This window comes from Delphinapterus leucas, chromosome 19 (assembly GCF_059928025.1).
Source record: "Delphinapterus leucas isolate spDelLeu-1000000601 "Yukka" chromosome 19, BTC_Dleu_Yukka2, whole genome shotgun sequence".
NCBI lineage: Eukaryota > Metazoa > Chordata > Mammalia > Artiodactyla > Monodontidae > Delphinapterus > Delphinapterus leucas.
The window spans coordinates 58,175,589-58,189,680 of NC_143147.1; the positions used below are offsets into that span (position 1 = coordinate 58,175,589).

Sequence of the window (14,092 nt, forward strand, 5' to 3'; positions counted from 1 at the left end):
CCCTGCATCGGCAGGCGGACTCTCAACCACTGCGCCACCAGGGAAGCCCCTGTTTTGTTTTTTTTTAATTTATTTATTATTTATTTTTGGTTGCATTGGGTCTTTGTTGCTGTGCGCGGGCTTTCTCTAGTTGTGGCAAGCGGGGGCTACTCTTCGTTGCAGTGCGTGGGCTTCTCATTGCGGTGGCTTCTCTTATTGTGGAGCACGGGCTCTATGTGCGCGGGCTTCAGTAGTTGTGGCATGCAGGCTCAGTAGTTGTGGCTGGCGCACTCCAGAGCGCAGGCTCAGTAGTTGTGGCGCACGGGCTTTGCTGCTCCGCGGCATGTGGGATCTTCCTGGACCAGGGCTTGAACCTGTATCCCCTGCATTGGCAGGCGGGTTCTTAACCACTGCGCTACCAGGGAAGCAGGTTTTGGGTTTTGAGTTTTTGTGTTTGGAAGATGTCTTTTGGGTGAGTAACCTTCTTAAAGAAATGCACCTGTGCCTGTTGCCAAAAACCTTGGCTCCCTGTGCACCAATGCCGAATAGAAATACGGAGACAGAGATTTGGAGGAAAAGAAATAGAGAGGCTTTTATTTCTCTGCCAGGCAAAGGAGAGACGTGGCATGCTGGCACCTCAAGAACTGTGCCCCTGCTCCTAGGGGAATCAGAGAAGATTTACATGTGGGGCTTGCAGTCAGGCCTATATGATAAGGATCAAAAGTAGTGAAGGTCTTGCATTCTTTTTCCTGCATTATTTCAAAACAGTCACAGCTAGCCTCAGGCAGCCTGGTAATTGGGTTGTTGGGTCCGTTTGTCTCTTGGTTATCGGCCTGCGACCTTCTTTCTGAAATGCAGATGCTACAAGGGAGTGCAGGATGTCATTCACATAGTGTTAAAGAGTGATAGGTTAGCTTTGTGAAGTACAAATCTAGTTACAGACACTACAGATTAGTAACAGTTAAAACTAGGAGTGATTAACTCTTTCAGGCCAGGTTATGTTTCTTGTCTAGCCTGTTCACTGTTCCCTTTATTTTTCTTGTTCTCAGGAGAGGGAAAACTTCATTTCTATTTTTGCTGCAACATGCCTAGATTGTTTGCCAATCCTGTCCAGATTGTGGGTTGGAGGCCCACCTGGCAGGATTTTTAAACCTGATTGATTAAACCATTAGCCACTGGTGATTGATTCAGCCTCCAGCTCCTCTCCTTTCCCTGAAAGTTGGGAGGTGGAGGTGCAAGTTCCAACCCTCCGGTTCCCCTGGCAACCAGCCCCCAACCATTGGTTATCTAGGGGCTTTCCAAAATCACCTCATTAACATAGACTCAGGTGTGGTTGAAAGAGGTTTGTTATGAATAATGGGAGACATTTCAGGAGTTATTTCAGGAGCTAGGAACAAAAACTAACTAAAGATGCCCCTGTAGCTTCTGTCACTCAGGAAATAGGGTTTTAGGAGCCTTGTGCCAGAAACCGTGGATGAAGACCAGTGTTTGTTGCTGTATCACAACCCCACAAGGCCCTGCGTTCTCCTCCTTCTCACTCAGCCTCTCGTGCCTGTGCCCTCTCCCTTTGCTCCGCATCTCTGGTGCAGTCACCCCGAGACAGGCTGGGCTGGAAGGGCATGTGCCTCCTCCCCTCCGTGAGGCTGGCCTGCACCCCCAGTGGACACCGGGGAGTTGTGGATGGATGTTTCTGTCCAGACTGAGATCATTGCGGACCCCTGAGGATTAGGGGCTGCGAGGACCAGCCTTAAGAAATGATAGTATTTGTCACACAGGTGCTGATAAAAGCGTCCCCTGCACAAGTGTCTGGAGGTCAGCACAGCAGGCCTGTGGGAGAGGCTCAGCCTATACTTTTTCTGTCCTCTGTGGCTGCTTTCACACAGAGTTGAGGGGCATCAGTAGAGACCCTGTGACCCACCAAGCCCTCAATATTTACCGACTGGCCAGGAAAGGGAGAAAGCTTGCCAGGCCCTGTCCTGCACAATTTGTTTCCCTTATCGTAAGGAATTCATTTAGATCTAAATGCCGACAGCTTCACCTGGGAAACTGCCTTGCTTTTTCCTCATGAAAGATGCAAATCCTATGATGGATCCTGTTTTCCTTTGTGCTTTGCCTTCCAGCAAGCCCTTAGATGCATTGCTCAATATTTAATAATTACCTGGCCTTCATTGCCCATTCCTAACGTTCATTGTGTTTCTTTTTTTTTAATCAATTTTATTTATTTATTTATTTATTTTTGGTTGCATTGGGTCTTCGTTGCTGCACGCAGGCTTTCTGTAGTTGCGGCGAGTGGGGGCTACTCTTCGTTGCCACGCACGGGCTTCTCATTGCAGTGGCTTCTCTTGTGGAGCACAGGCTTTAGGCGCGCGGGCTCAGTAGTTGTGAGCTCAGTAGTTGTGGCACACTAAGCTCACGGGCTTAGTTGCTCCGCGGCACGTGAGATCTTCCCGGACCAGAGATCGAACCCGTGTCCCCTGCACTGGCAGGCAGATCTTTAACCACTGCACCACCAGGAATTCCCTCATCGTGTGTTTCTTATTTTACTTTCTGTGTTCTGAGCACTGTTCTGCTGAGCTGTGAGAAACAAATGTCTCAAAAGCTTGTTTCATGTTCCCACTGTCCACGGGGGTAGACAAGCTCGTAACACGCATCTTCTTCCAGAAAACGCACCTTATTGTTTCTTTAGTCCTGACAGAATATTTTGGGAGTCTCTAAATACTAACCCAGACCACTTTACTTTTTTTTTCATTTTGTTTCCAAGATGTTAATAGTAGTAATTTTGATTACACAGATAATTGTTTGGTAGGGTGTCTGTGTGTGTGTTTGTTTTTTGGTTTTTTGTTGCTTTTCTCTAGAGTTTTATGAGTTCTGTTATTAGTGATCACCTTTCACAGGGCAAAGAGTCCGCAGCTCATAAGCTAAGCAAGACTTGGGCTGTCTGAGGAGAGCAGTGCTGGTGGCAGCAACTCTGCAGGTGTTTGAATTGAGGTCCTACGAAGAGTTCAATCACAGTAAACCTGATGCCATCAAAACGTTGTGTAAAATGAAAAATTTGTTCATTTCTTACCTCCGCTGGGTTTTAGAAAGTAAGGTTTCGTTGTAGAACTTTGTTGGTTTGTTTTTCTTTTAATATTTATTTATTTATTTATTGGCTGCGTTGGGTCTTGGTTGCGGTGCACAGGATCTTTCGTTGTGGCACACGGGCTCTTTGTTGTGGTGCGTGGGCTCCAGAGCGCGCAGGCTCTGTAGTTGCCTCATGCAGGCTCTCTGGTTGTGGCACGTGGGCTTAGTTGCCCCACGGCATGTGGGATCTTAGTTCCCTGACCAGAGATTGAACTGGTGTCCCCCTCATTGCTAGGCAGATTCTTAACCACTGGACCACCAGCGAAGTCCCTCTGTTGTTGGTTTTTGTTATCAGTAATTCAGGAGTGAAATGAACTTCATGTCTCTAAAAAAGTAGTCCTCTTTCTGGTTTAGAGAGTGTTTGCTGTAAATGTAATGTTAAAAATAAATTTTAAAAAAGACCCTCAGGTTCTCCTGTTCCTGCTTCTGAGTTAGTTTGTGGATATTTGCTTTACATTGACCAAGGGGGACCAGTATTCATGCTGCTGGTGCCCCTTGGGAGGGGCTGCATGGAACCTCCACAACCTGCAGGGTGTCTTCTCAGGCCCCTGAAATCTTGTTCCTCTGTCCAAGAGGGTTTCCATGAATGTGTATTGACCCTGTGGGTTGAGATGGCCTGGGACAGTTTGTCTTTTTCCTCTTAAAAAAGACCCACTTAAAATGAATCAGACATTTCAGACTCTTTAGGGACAATGATACACAAAAGTCACTGCTGGATGCCTGCCTCAGACCCCACCTGGCCTTCCTGGAAAAGCACTCTCAGAGCCGGGCATCATTCACATGCCACCCTCTACCCCAGAAGATGCCAGTGCCAGCCTTTATGCCTTCTGGGCCTGTTGTGTAGCTGGCAGGGCCTGACCCATAGCCTCGGACACATTGCATAAGTCAAGCCCAGGAGATTCCCCCCTCCACCCCCACCAGCGGTTCTGCGTATCAGAATCCACCCCATCTCTGCTGGGTGATGGGACCAGGACAGTGGTGGAGGTGCCCTGGTGGGGAGCAACCCTCACCGGCCCTGCCCCTTGTGGGCCATCCTCTGTGGAGACGGGAAGCAAGAGGTCTTCAGACACTTGTTGGCAACTTGACAAAGTAGTTTTATGCTGTTGAATCTAATAATTAAAAAATCGGAGTTGTGTATTATATATCTTCGTTTTTTTAATTTTCATTTTTTCTTCTAGCACTTTATTGTGTTTTACAAAAGTATCAGTGCACGATGGACTGGAGACACAAGAACAGAGGAGCCTGCTTCTGGGTGGTGGATCTCAGGGAGCCTGCATTCCAGCTCCAGGAGTAGAGCATGGGTGTGGGAAGGGGCATTGGCTCAGGGGCCACCTGGGGCCAGTCACAGCTCAGCTACTGAGCGGCCTCATTTTTTTATTTGCAAAATGGAGAGAGCACTTTATGAAACTATTTTAAAGAACCTAGCTTTTGTAGATGAGCAAACAACACTCCCTGTCTTTCCTTCCTCTCTTACCTCAGTGATCCTGCACTTACTGTCTGTTCCCTCTGCTGTAGGGTGAGGATAGGGTAGAAAGAGCCTTTGGGGTCTGGGCCTAGTATGCCCCTGCCCTGCTGGAGCCTAGGGGAGCTGCCTTTGGCTCTCCAGAACTCAGAGTGTGACCAGAAAGCCAGTAACTGGCCAGAGCATCCTCCTGCTTTGGTGACAGCGATCACTTAGTTGGGGATCTGAGGTGTGTGTTGTGGAAGACAGGGTCCCTAACGGTGAACCCGTTGCCTGCCTCCTCTTTGCTGCAGCTGCCGACATGCTGCCCCCGCCCACAGAGCAGGCCCTGAATGCCCTGCTGGCTCGCAAGGAGGAGGAGTGGCGAGCACTGCAGGCCCAGCACTCCCAGATGCAGGAGGCAGCCCTGCAGGACGCTCAGCGCCAGCTGGAGGAGGCACAGGGGAAGCTGCGACGCCTGCGGGAGGACTTTGTCTACAACCTGCAGGTGCTGGAGGAGCGGGACCGGGAGCTGGAGCGTTACGACGCTGCATTTGCCCGGGCCCGTGGGCTGGAGGAGGCCAGGCAGGCCGAGGTGAGCGAGCTCAAGATCGAGGTGGCCAAGCTGAGGCAGGCGCTGGCCGGCGAAGCCCGGCGGGTGGAGGATCTGCAGCAGCAGTCCCAACAGAGGCTGCAGGAACACCGCCTGGAGCTGGAGCGGGTCCACAGGTGAGGGCCAGCGGACCCCACTCCCCGACCCTCCACACGCCTCCGGCCCCACAGCGCTGCCCGGCACCCACCTGTCCAGTGTTTGTCAAGGGAAGGCAAGCAGGGCCACACCTGGATGTCTTTTTCTGGGTCCCAGTGTGGCTGAAATTAGTGGAGATTGGTTCAACTATTTGGAATTTTTCCCCATGATTTACAAATCTATATCATTTTAATAAAACATATTTGAGCTTATGATTATTTTAATGGTGTGGAATATATTTTAAATCCAAAGCTAAGTGAGCTGACTTGAGGCAAGTCGACTGAGACCCTGAAGCTGCTGTCAGGCTTGTGGGCTCCACTCACGGTGAGAAGGGAGACCAGGCCTCAGCTGTGCGCTCTGCTGCAGCCTTGAAGTGCTGTACCCTGTTTTGTGACGTGTCTCCTCAGGTCTTCTGCCTGTTCCTTTTCACCGAATTGGGGACATTTTCAACCGTTATTTCTTCAAGTACATTTTTGGCCCCACCCTCTTTTTCCTTCCATTCTGGGACTGCAGTGATGATAATGTGAGTGTTACATCTTTTGTTATCCACAGGTCTCTGAGGCTCTGCTCATTTTTTTCAGTCTATTTCTATTAACAGGTCAGGTAACTTTTGTTTTTCGCTGGTTCTTTGCTCTAACATGTTCATTCGGCCTTTGAGCCCAACCAGGGTGTCCTTTGTTTTGGTTATTGTACTTCTCAGTTCTCAAATTTCCATTTGATTCTTTGTTACTTTTTCTTTGCTCAGAGTTTCTGATTTCCATTTGTCCTAAAACTGTGCAAAATTGCTTGTTGAAGCATCTTTGTGACGGCTGCTTTAAAATCCTTGTTAGATCATTTCAGCATCTGTGTCATCTTGGTGTTAACATCTGTGGATTGTGTTTTCTCATTCAGGTAGAGATTTTCCTGGTTCTTGGTATGACCAGTGACTTTTGATTGTATCTTAGGCACTTTGGGAATTGTGTTGTGAGAGCCTGGATCCCACGTCACGTACTCTTCTGCAGGCAGTCACCTGTCCAGGTGCAGCATGTAGGTCCCCTGGGTCCTGCCAAAGCCACCCCCGCAAAAGTGAAGCATCACCTGTCACCCCATGTTTGCAAAGGTGACCCTGCAAATGAGTAGTTTGGAGACTCTTCAGTGTTACTTTTCTTAACTGCACTTTTCACACAGTGACAGGAACAGTGAGCTGGACCAGCAGCGGGAGCAGTATGGGAACCTGAAGTGGAAGCTGGAAAGGAGGCTGGAGGAGCTGGACAGCGAACTTGCCCTGCAGCGGCAGGTAGGGCGTGGGGTCCAGTTCCTCCTCAGGTGCCCACCCTGCCCGCCCTTTCTGAAACCAAAATTGTACCAGTTGGAGAAGACCATTTTGTTAGCTGTATGGTATCCTGGGATCACAGATTTCTACTTTATGGTGATCTGTGGGGAAGTGTGATGGGGTGTCTAAATCTTCCTCTGTAGTAACTCCCCCAGGGTTCTCTTTCCTTGCAAATAGAATAAACATTTCCTCCTTTATTTATTTTAGAAAAAAGTATTATGAAGTTAAAATTTGAGTTATTTACTGTGGAAAAGAGCTGGGAGCTCAAGTTGTGATAACTGTACTTCTTTCAACAAAGCAGTAAATAAGTTTAAATATAGATGTATCAGCTGACAGGTGACACTTAAACCTGTCACCAAAATTTCTCCTTGGTGTCATTGAAACTCAGCCTACACGTCTGAGAGACTCAGCTATGTTGGGGTTTGGGTGAAGGATATCCTTCACACTTATGGCCGAAGTCCATGTCTGGCAGGGCTGCGTGTATGCAAGGACATGGGTACCCTTGGTCTCCTTCCAGGATGTGCCAAGCTTGTGTCATCGTAGCAGTGACTGGTGTTTATGGAAACTGCCTCATGGAGCTCCTTGTGTGTGTGTGTGAATTTATCCGCTCAACACAACAGAGACACAATTTTGTTCTACATTTTCCAGATAGGGGAAACATTAAGTAACCTGCCCAAGATCCCCCTCAGTAAGTGGCAGAGCCGTAATTTGAGTCCAAGACAATTCCAGTGCAAGAACTCTTAGGTACTGTCATACTGCCACAGGATAACAACTCACGCCTCATTTTTATAAATTTATTTATTTTATTTATTTATTTTTGGCTGCACTGGGTCTTTGTTGCTGTGCACGGGCTTTCTCTAGTTGCAGCGAGCAGGGGCTACTCTTCATTGTGGTGTGTGGGCTTCTCATTGCGGTGGCTTCTCTTGTTGCAGAGCACGGGCTCTAGGCGTGCAGGCTCAGTAGTTGTGGCTCGTGGGCTCTAGAGCGCAGGCTCAATAGTTGTGGCGCACGGGCTTAGTTGCTCCACGGCATGTGGGATCTTCCCAGACCAGGGCTCAAACCCGTGTCCCCTGCATTGGCAGGCGGATTCTTAACCACTGAGCCACCAAGGAAGCCCACGCCTTATTTTTAGACTTGTGTCTGTGATATTGGAGAGGAGCTGGATCTAGAAGTCAACCTGTCTGTGTCCTCACTTCTGCCCTCCTTGGAGTGATGCTGACTGAGCCATTGAGCTCTGAACTAGGCCCCTAGTCTCTCCAGTGGATGTGCCACTGGGCAGATGTGAATGGTGTGCCTGCCTGTGCTGGTTCCTTTTCGGGCACTGGGGTCAGCGGTTCTCAAGGAGGACAGACCTGTCAGCTGGCAGACTGAGGCCTGACTGCTGGGCTTTCTGTCCCACAGCATAGCGTCAGTGTCCTGAGATAGGACGGCATCCTGATGTGCTGTACCCATCAGGATGGAAGGCGCCCACGGACACAACTGTCCTTGTGACCGAGCTTTCAGGCACGGCCGCATCTACCAACCACGGCTGGTGGAGGAGGGGGCCCTGCCCTTTCCTTCCCCTCTTGGAAGCTTGAATTTTACTGTCCATGATGCCATCATCGCTTAGAACATTTGAAATTTCCTGCAGAGGACTTTCTTTTGGAATCCTCAGGGACCAAAGAACTTTTTCCATTATGGGCGGGTTTGACTTTTTGAAACAGTCCAAGGTCACTGGGGCCTGAGCTGAGTGATCAAGACAGGTATGACTCATCTAAGTCATGAGGTTTCCTCAAGTGGCATTGGAGTCCCTTCCAAAGAAGCAGTTTCGGAAGGGCTCTGGGCAGCGGTGGGAGTGTCCCAGTTAGCAGGACAGTCAGTGGCACTTGGAGGCAGCAGTGCCCTGGTGGGAGTTGTGGTTGTTGGGCTGGGTCTGTGGGTGGCTTCTCAGCCTGTCCACACTCAGAGCCCTTGCTCCGACTCAGGCTTGTTCAGGCTTTGAGCCCCCTTGTCCACAAGGAGGGCACCTCCAGATGGGAGTTTTTATACCAGCCCTGTCTCTGGAAGGAAGGAAACTTGACGTCTGGACTCTCCAGCTCTGGGCTCCGTCCAGAGCTGCTGCCAGGAACTTGGGCAGCCTTTGCTGCCTAGTGTGGTTCAGGGACAGCTGGGGCTCACGCCAGCCTCAGGGCTGTGCTGCCCACGCCCGACTCTCTGTGACTGAAGAAAGGGCCTTATGTGCTTGCTCATCAGCTTTGTGGGCTTCCTTTGGGCTGGTTTCCCGTCTCCTTTTTCTGAAGATCTTTGTGTTCATTATTGACTTGTCAAAGGTAGAATTGATTCAATGGTAACAGTGATTTTTATTTTCAAAAAAGGAAGTATGAGGTGACGGGAGCTGAGTTTGTAAGCTGTAGACTGTGGACTTAAGGTTTTTCACTGTTGGTTAGCAGTCACAGGATTAGAAGCCACTGGAGGAGAAACAGTGATTTATTCATTTAACAAATAGACTTTGCCAGACACCATCCCGGGCCCTGGGGTTAGGGCTGAGCAGGGGCCCCACCTGCCCTGAGAGTGAGCTGGCCCTTGTGGGGGCACAGTGGACACCCAAACATTACAGGCTCTGGCTGTAGCATCCTAGGGACATCACCTGCATAACACAGGGAGGCAGGGTGGATGGGGCTGATCTTTAATAGGCAGGTCCGGAAGGGCACCCTGAGAAGAGGACTTGTGAGCCTGCCTTCAGTTGGCATCAGAGTTCAAGTTCAAGGGGGCTGAGATAGCAGTGGTGTAGGCCCTCGTGAGGATGGCCTTTGCTCCAAGTGAGGTGAGAAACTCTTGGGGGCTTGTGAGCCAAGTTGAGTTTTTAAAAGATCCTCTGTTGTTGGGTTGAGGACAGTCTGTGGGACTGGGGAGGCAGGGAGACAGGAGGAGGCTGCCGCAGCCCCAGGTGAGGGGCTGGGGCTTGAGCCACTGGCAGGTTCTGGATACACCTAGACGGCAGAGCCAGTGCACACGCTGATAGATGAGATGGGGTGAGAGGCAGGCGCCGAGGACACATCTGGTTTGGGGCTGAGTGCCTGGCGGGATGACTTGCCCTGTTTGGAGATGGGGGAACCACACAGGGAGGATGGGGAGGGCGCTTGGTCGGGCTGCATAGGAAGTGGCTTCTGCGCTCCCAGGTGGACAAACTGGGAGGTCAGGATGGAGCAGGTGGGCCACAGGGTACAGAGCTAGGAACCTGGGGCACCCCCAAAGGGTGACTGTAGGCAGAGGAGCCATCCAGGCTGAGCCAGGGACATCGGCACAGGGCAGGGGCATGGGTGGGGGACTAGCAGGACAGGGGCCCCCAGGAGCAAGAGAAGAGGGTGGTCGGGAGGCGGGCCTGAGCCGCGTGTCTCTGGGGTGAAGTGGGGATGGGGAGTGGACTTGGACGCAGCAGCGCGTTGCAGGGGTGGTGGCTTTCTTGTTTCCTCACCAAGGACACTAAATGCTTGCCCGCTGGTCTGGGCCAGGCTCTGCCTGTGCGAGGGCTTCCTGCCCCCTGGCAGCCACAGACTGCAGAACTTTGAGCAGAAACCAAGTGCTTCAGTATTTTGTAGCGTTAGGAGTGAATCTCAATGATTTTCATATTCTGATCCCAACAAGGGTTACTCGAGTGACCCCTTATACTTCGTCTTGCTTCTCAAGGGATAAAAAAAGTATGTTTTCAGTTGTACTTCTGCATGGTGTCTCTGAGGCCCCCCACCTTCCGAGGAGGGGAGGGAGGCTGCTATGGAGTTTATTGCAGGGCGGAGGCAGACGAGCCCATTCTTGCCGGCGCGCTCAGGCTGGGTTCAGCCTTCCCCGACTCTTTCCTTCAGGGAGCTGAGTCTGTCCAAGCCTCTTCAAAAGCAGGGGCCTCATTACTTGGTCAGAAACCTGGAATCCTGCTAGTGTGCTGGGCTCTCCGTGCGCTGTGCTTTCCAGGACGTGCATTTCAGTTTGACTCTGTCCCTCAGTGTGTGATTTCTGCATCTGTATCCAGACCTCCCGTCCATAGGGCACATCAGCCACGAGTGTCTGCTCTCCTGTCACCACTGTAAACAAGACGATAAAGGACTAAGGACAGTGAGAACCCACAGCAGTGACGGGAGCAGGAGAAGGGTCTCAGCACACGGATGAGTGAGCCTGAGCCTTCCCGGGGAGGGCGGGGGCAGCAGCTGGGGAGTGGGCCTGTGGGAAACGCAGCCAGTGGGCCTACAGACTCAGAGAGGTTAGGCCTTGGGACACCAGGGGCCATGCACGTGCAGGTGGATGTCTGTATTTGGGGCCGCGAACCACACCCCTCATGTGCAGATGGAGTGCCCAGCAGCCAGGAGCTCCTTCCCCAGGCAGAAGCTCAGCACAGTTTTCTTTACAGAAATTGAACTACCCACGGGGAGAAGGAAGGCGGCTGTGTGGGCCCTGGTGTCTGCAGCGCAGATCTGACATTAGGGAAGCAGCGCCCTCAGTCGGCTCTGCGAAGATTCAACTTAATTGAGCTGTAATTTCCTACAGTCCATGCACCCATGTTAAGCGTGCAGTTCAACAAGGTTTAACACAGGTACTTGAGTAACAACCAAGACAGAACTTTCCTGCCACCCAAAGTTCCACGTGCTTCTTTGCAGTCAGGGAGCAGCACCCCTGGCACCGGCCCCACTGGCCTGCTTCCTGCCGCTTGCAGCGAGATCTGTCTTTCGGGGAGTCCTGTGAGAATGGAGCTGCGCACTGTGCCCTTTTTTGTCTGGCTTCTCTCTCACCATGACGTGTCTGAGGCTCAGGGTTGTCATGTAGTTGGCAGCTTGTTCCTTCTCGGTGCCAGTGCTGTGTTGTGTGGAGGTGCTAGTCTCTTTCCGTTCTCTGTCAACGCACATTTTGGACACTTGGGTCGTTTCCAGTTTGGGGCCATTTCGAATGAGGCTGCTGTGAGCATCCTTGGCCGTCTTTGAATGGACACAGGCTACATGACCAGGAGTGCAATTTCTGCGATGTGTACTACGGCTGTGAGTAACTTTTTAAGAAGCTGCCGAGCTGTCCTCCAAGATGGTTGTAGCGTCACATTCCACCAGCAGCAATTAGAGTTCTAGTCGCTCCCCGTCCTTGCTGGCACTTAGTGTTGTCAGTCTTTTTCTCTTTAGCCAGTCTAGTGGTTGTGTAGTAGTGTCTTACTGAGGTTTTAATGTGCTTATCCCTGATGATCAAAGATTAAGCATCTTTTCACATGCTTACTGGCCATTCATATATCCTTTGTGAAGTGTCTGTTCAGCTTTCTTGTAGTTAAAAAAATTGGGTTATTTGTCTTTACATTACTGATATGTAAGAGTTCTGCATATATATTCCAGAAACAAGTTCTTAGGTATATATATTTCAAATGTTTTCTTCCAGGACTTCCCTAGCAATCCAGTGGTTAAGACTCCGTGCTTCCACCGCAGGGGGCATGGGTTTGATCTCTGGTCAGGGAGCTAGGATCCTGCATGCTACGCGGTGTGGCCAAAAAAAAATTTTTTTCTCCCATTCTGTGCCTTTCCTTTTCCTTTTTGTAACAGTCTCTTATGAATAGCAGGTGTTTTTAATTTTAACATCCCAGTGAACTTTTTATTGCCTCATTCCTGAGTAGGAGCATATAACTGAGGCAGGATTACAAGACAGAGAAATGCCAGCAACATAAGAAGACGCCCAGAGGAACAGGGAAAATGACCCTGGGTAGGACAGAGATGATTCCCGAGACAGTGATCCTAAAACCCGCCGCCGCGTGATCAGCTCAGGTGTGAGGCAGCACGGTGGGCCGTGTGGCCCTGCCCGTGCTAGGCTTGCCCGGGCATGGCGATTGGTTGTCCGTGTTGGTCTAGCTGTCTGCGTGGGCAGCTCTGGTGCTGTGGCCTCCTGGGCTCCGCAGGCGGTGCCAGTGATCCTGCAACTCCTGTCAGCCCAGTCCTGGAGGATGGGCCGGGAGAGTAGCCACCTTCCTGCTGCCAGGGCAGGGGCTGGCTATTTCCCTCCTTCCCATGAGGCTCTTCCTGTGTCGTTCCCCCAAGGTGAGAACTTGAGCCTCTTGGGAATGGGGTGGGGACAGAGCCAGCCACTCATCCCATTATATCTTCATTTTCAGTGTCTAAGAGCACATTGTGGGGGCTTCCTGAGATCAGTGTCCCCAGGGGTGTATTTTGCATCCGTAACTCAGGATGCCAGGAGGAAGGGCCAATCATAACAAGAAAGAATTTTGACAATTAAAGGTATGTATAGAGCCTTCCCTGGCCATCGTTAAGACTCCACACTTCCAATGAGGGGGCCCGGGTTCAATCGCTGGTCAGGGAACTAGATCCCCCATGCCATGACTAAGAGCCTGTATGCAGCAACGGGGATCCCGCGTGCCTCAACTAAGACCCAGCGCAGCCAAATAAATAAATAAATATTTAAAATTAAAAAAATAAAAGTATATATAAAGAAATTAATTCAGAAAATGGAAAAAAGACACAGAAAATCCAAGAGAGAATTTAAGAGACATGGAGGATAAATCCAGGATTCATCTAACAATACAAATTCCAGAAACATACAGCAGAGAACAGGAAGGTGTCAGATTATCAAGTAAACATCATAGCCACTTCTCAGGGTGGGGACTTCAGACTGAAAGGCCCCCAGAGCCATGAGCAAAAGGGGTTTCAGAGGAACAAAGAGGAGGTGCTGCAAACGTCCAGAAAACCTGTAGAGTCAGAGCCTGGCCCAAACTCCTCAACCTCAGCTTGGGACAGAAGACACATGACAAGGTCTTCAGCACTGCTGGGGGAAGAGATATAAGCCCGGGGCCCTGGGGTGTGAGGGTGTGGATGCCTCTGGCTGGGTAACAGCCTCTCAGGAAGTTAACTGGAGTGTAACTACTGAGCGAGCCCTGTGCAGCGTGGCTGTGTGTCGGGGCCGAGGGGTCAGCCTTTAGCTGCCTCTGTTTCCCTTTTGAGTTCAGAACATTGAGAACCAAGAGATGGAGTGGAGGAGGCTGCCAGGAGAATGGGGGCCTGAGCTGGGCGAGTCCCCAGGACTGGGTGGCCCCAGTCACAGGGCTGAGCTGGCAGCCTCACCTGGAAGCCTGTGAGTCTGAGAGAGGTGGGGCAGGGAAACCGAGGGCAGCTCCCCCTCCAGCCCCCTGGGAGAAGGCCGAGTGGGGCAGGGGATCGTGGGACTCTCACCATGATGGGAGCTCTTGAGCTGGGGAAGGAGGTCCTTTCCAGCAGGCGTAAACCAGGAGAGAGGAAGAGGGCATCCAGGAATACCGAGGACCGCCTAGGGGAGCTGTGAGTCTCGGGCCTGGATGCTGGCTGTGAGGCAGCCCAGGGAGAGACCAGATGGGCATGGAGACTGAGGGCCCTGGAGGGACCACACCCCAGGAGAAGAAAGGGTCACATTATGGGGTGTGTCCTGGGAAGCAGACACCACTCAGGAAACAGGAGACAACCAGACAGAGAAGGGGCGGCGAGAGAGACAGAGAATTGAAAACTCT

At 51.1% G+C, this 14,092-nt stretch overlaps 1 protein-coding gene across 1 annotated transcript in view; it reads left to right on the forward strand.

The window, feature by feature from the left end:
- Positions 1–4,773: 4,773 nt before the first annotated feature.
- The window catches only part of CCDC57 (coiled-coil domain containing 57), a 94,499-nt gene continuing 85,180 nt past the window's right edge, over positions 4,774–14,092 (forward strand). The window contains exons 1-2 of the mRNA XM_089901516.1: positions 4,774–5,272; positions 6,459–6,567. Of these exons, the coding sequence (XP_089757642.1) occupies positions 4,866–5,272; positions 6,459–6,567 (516 nt within the window). The 5' untranslated portion in view covers positions 4,774–4,865. The remainder of the gene's footprint in view (positions 5,273–6,458; positions 6,568–14,092) is intronic.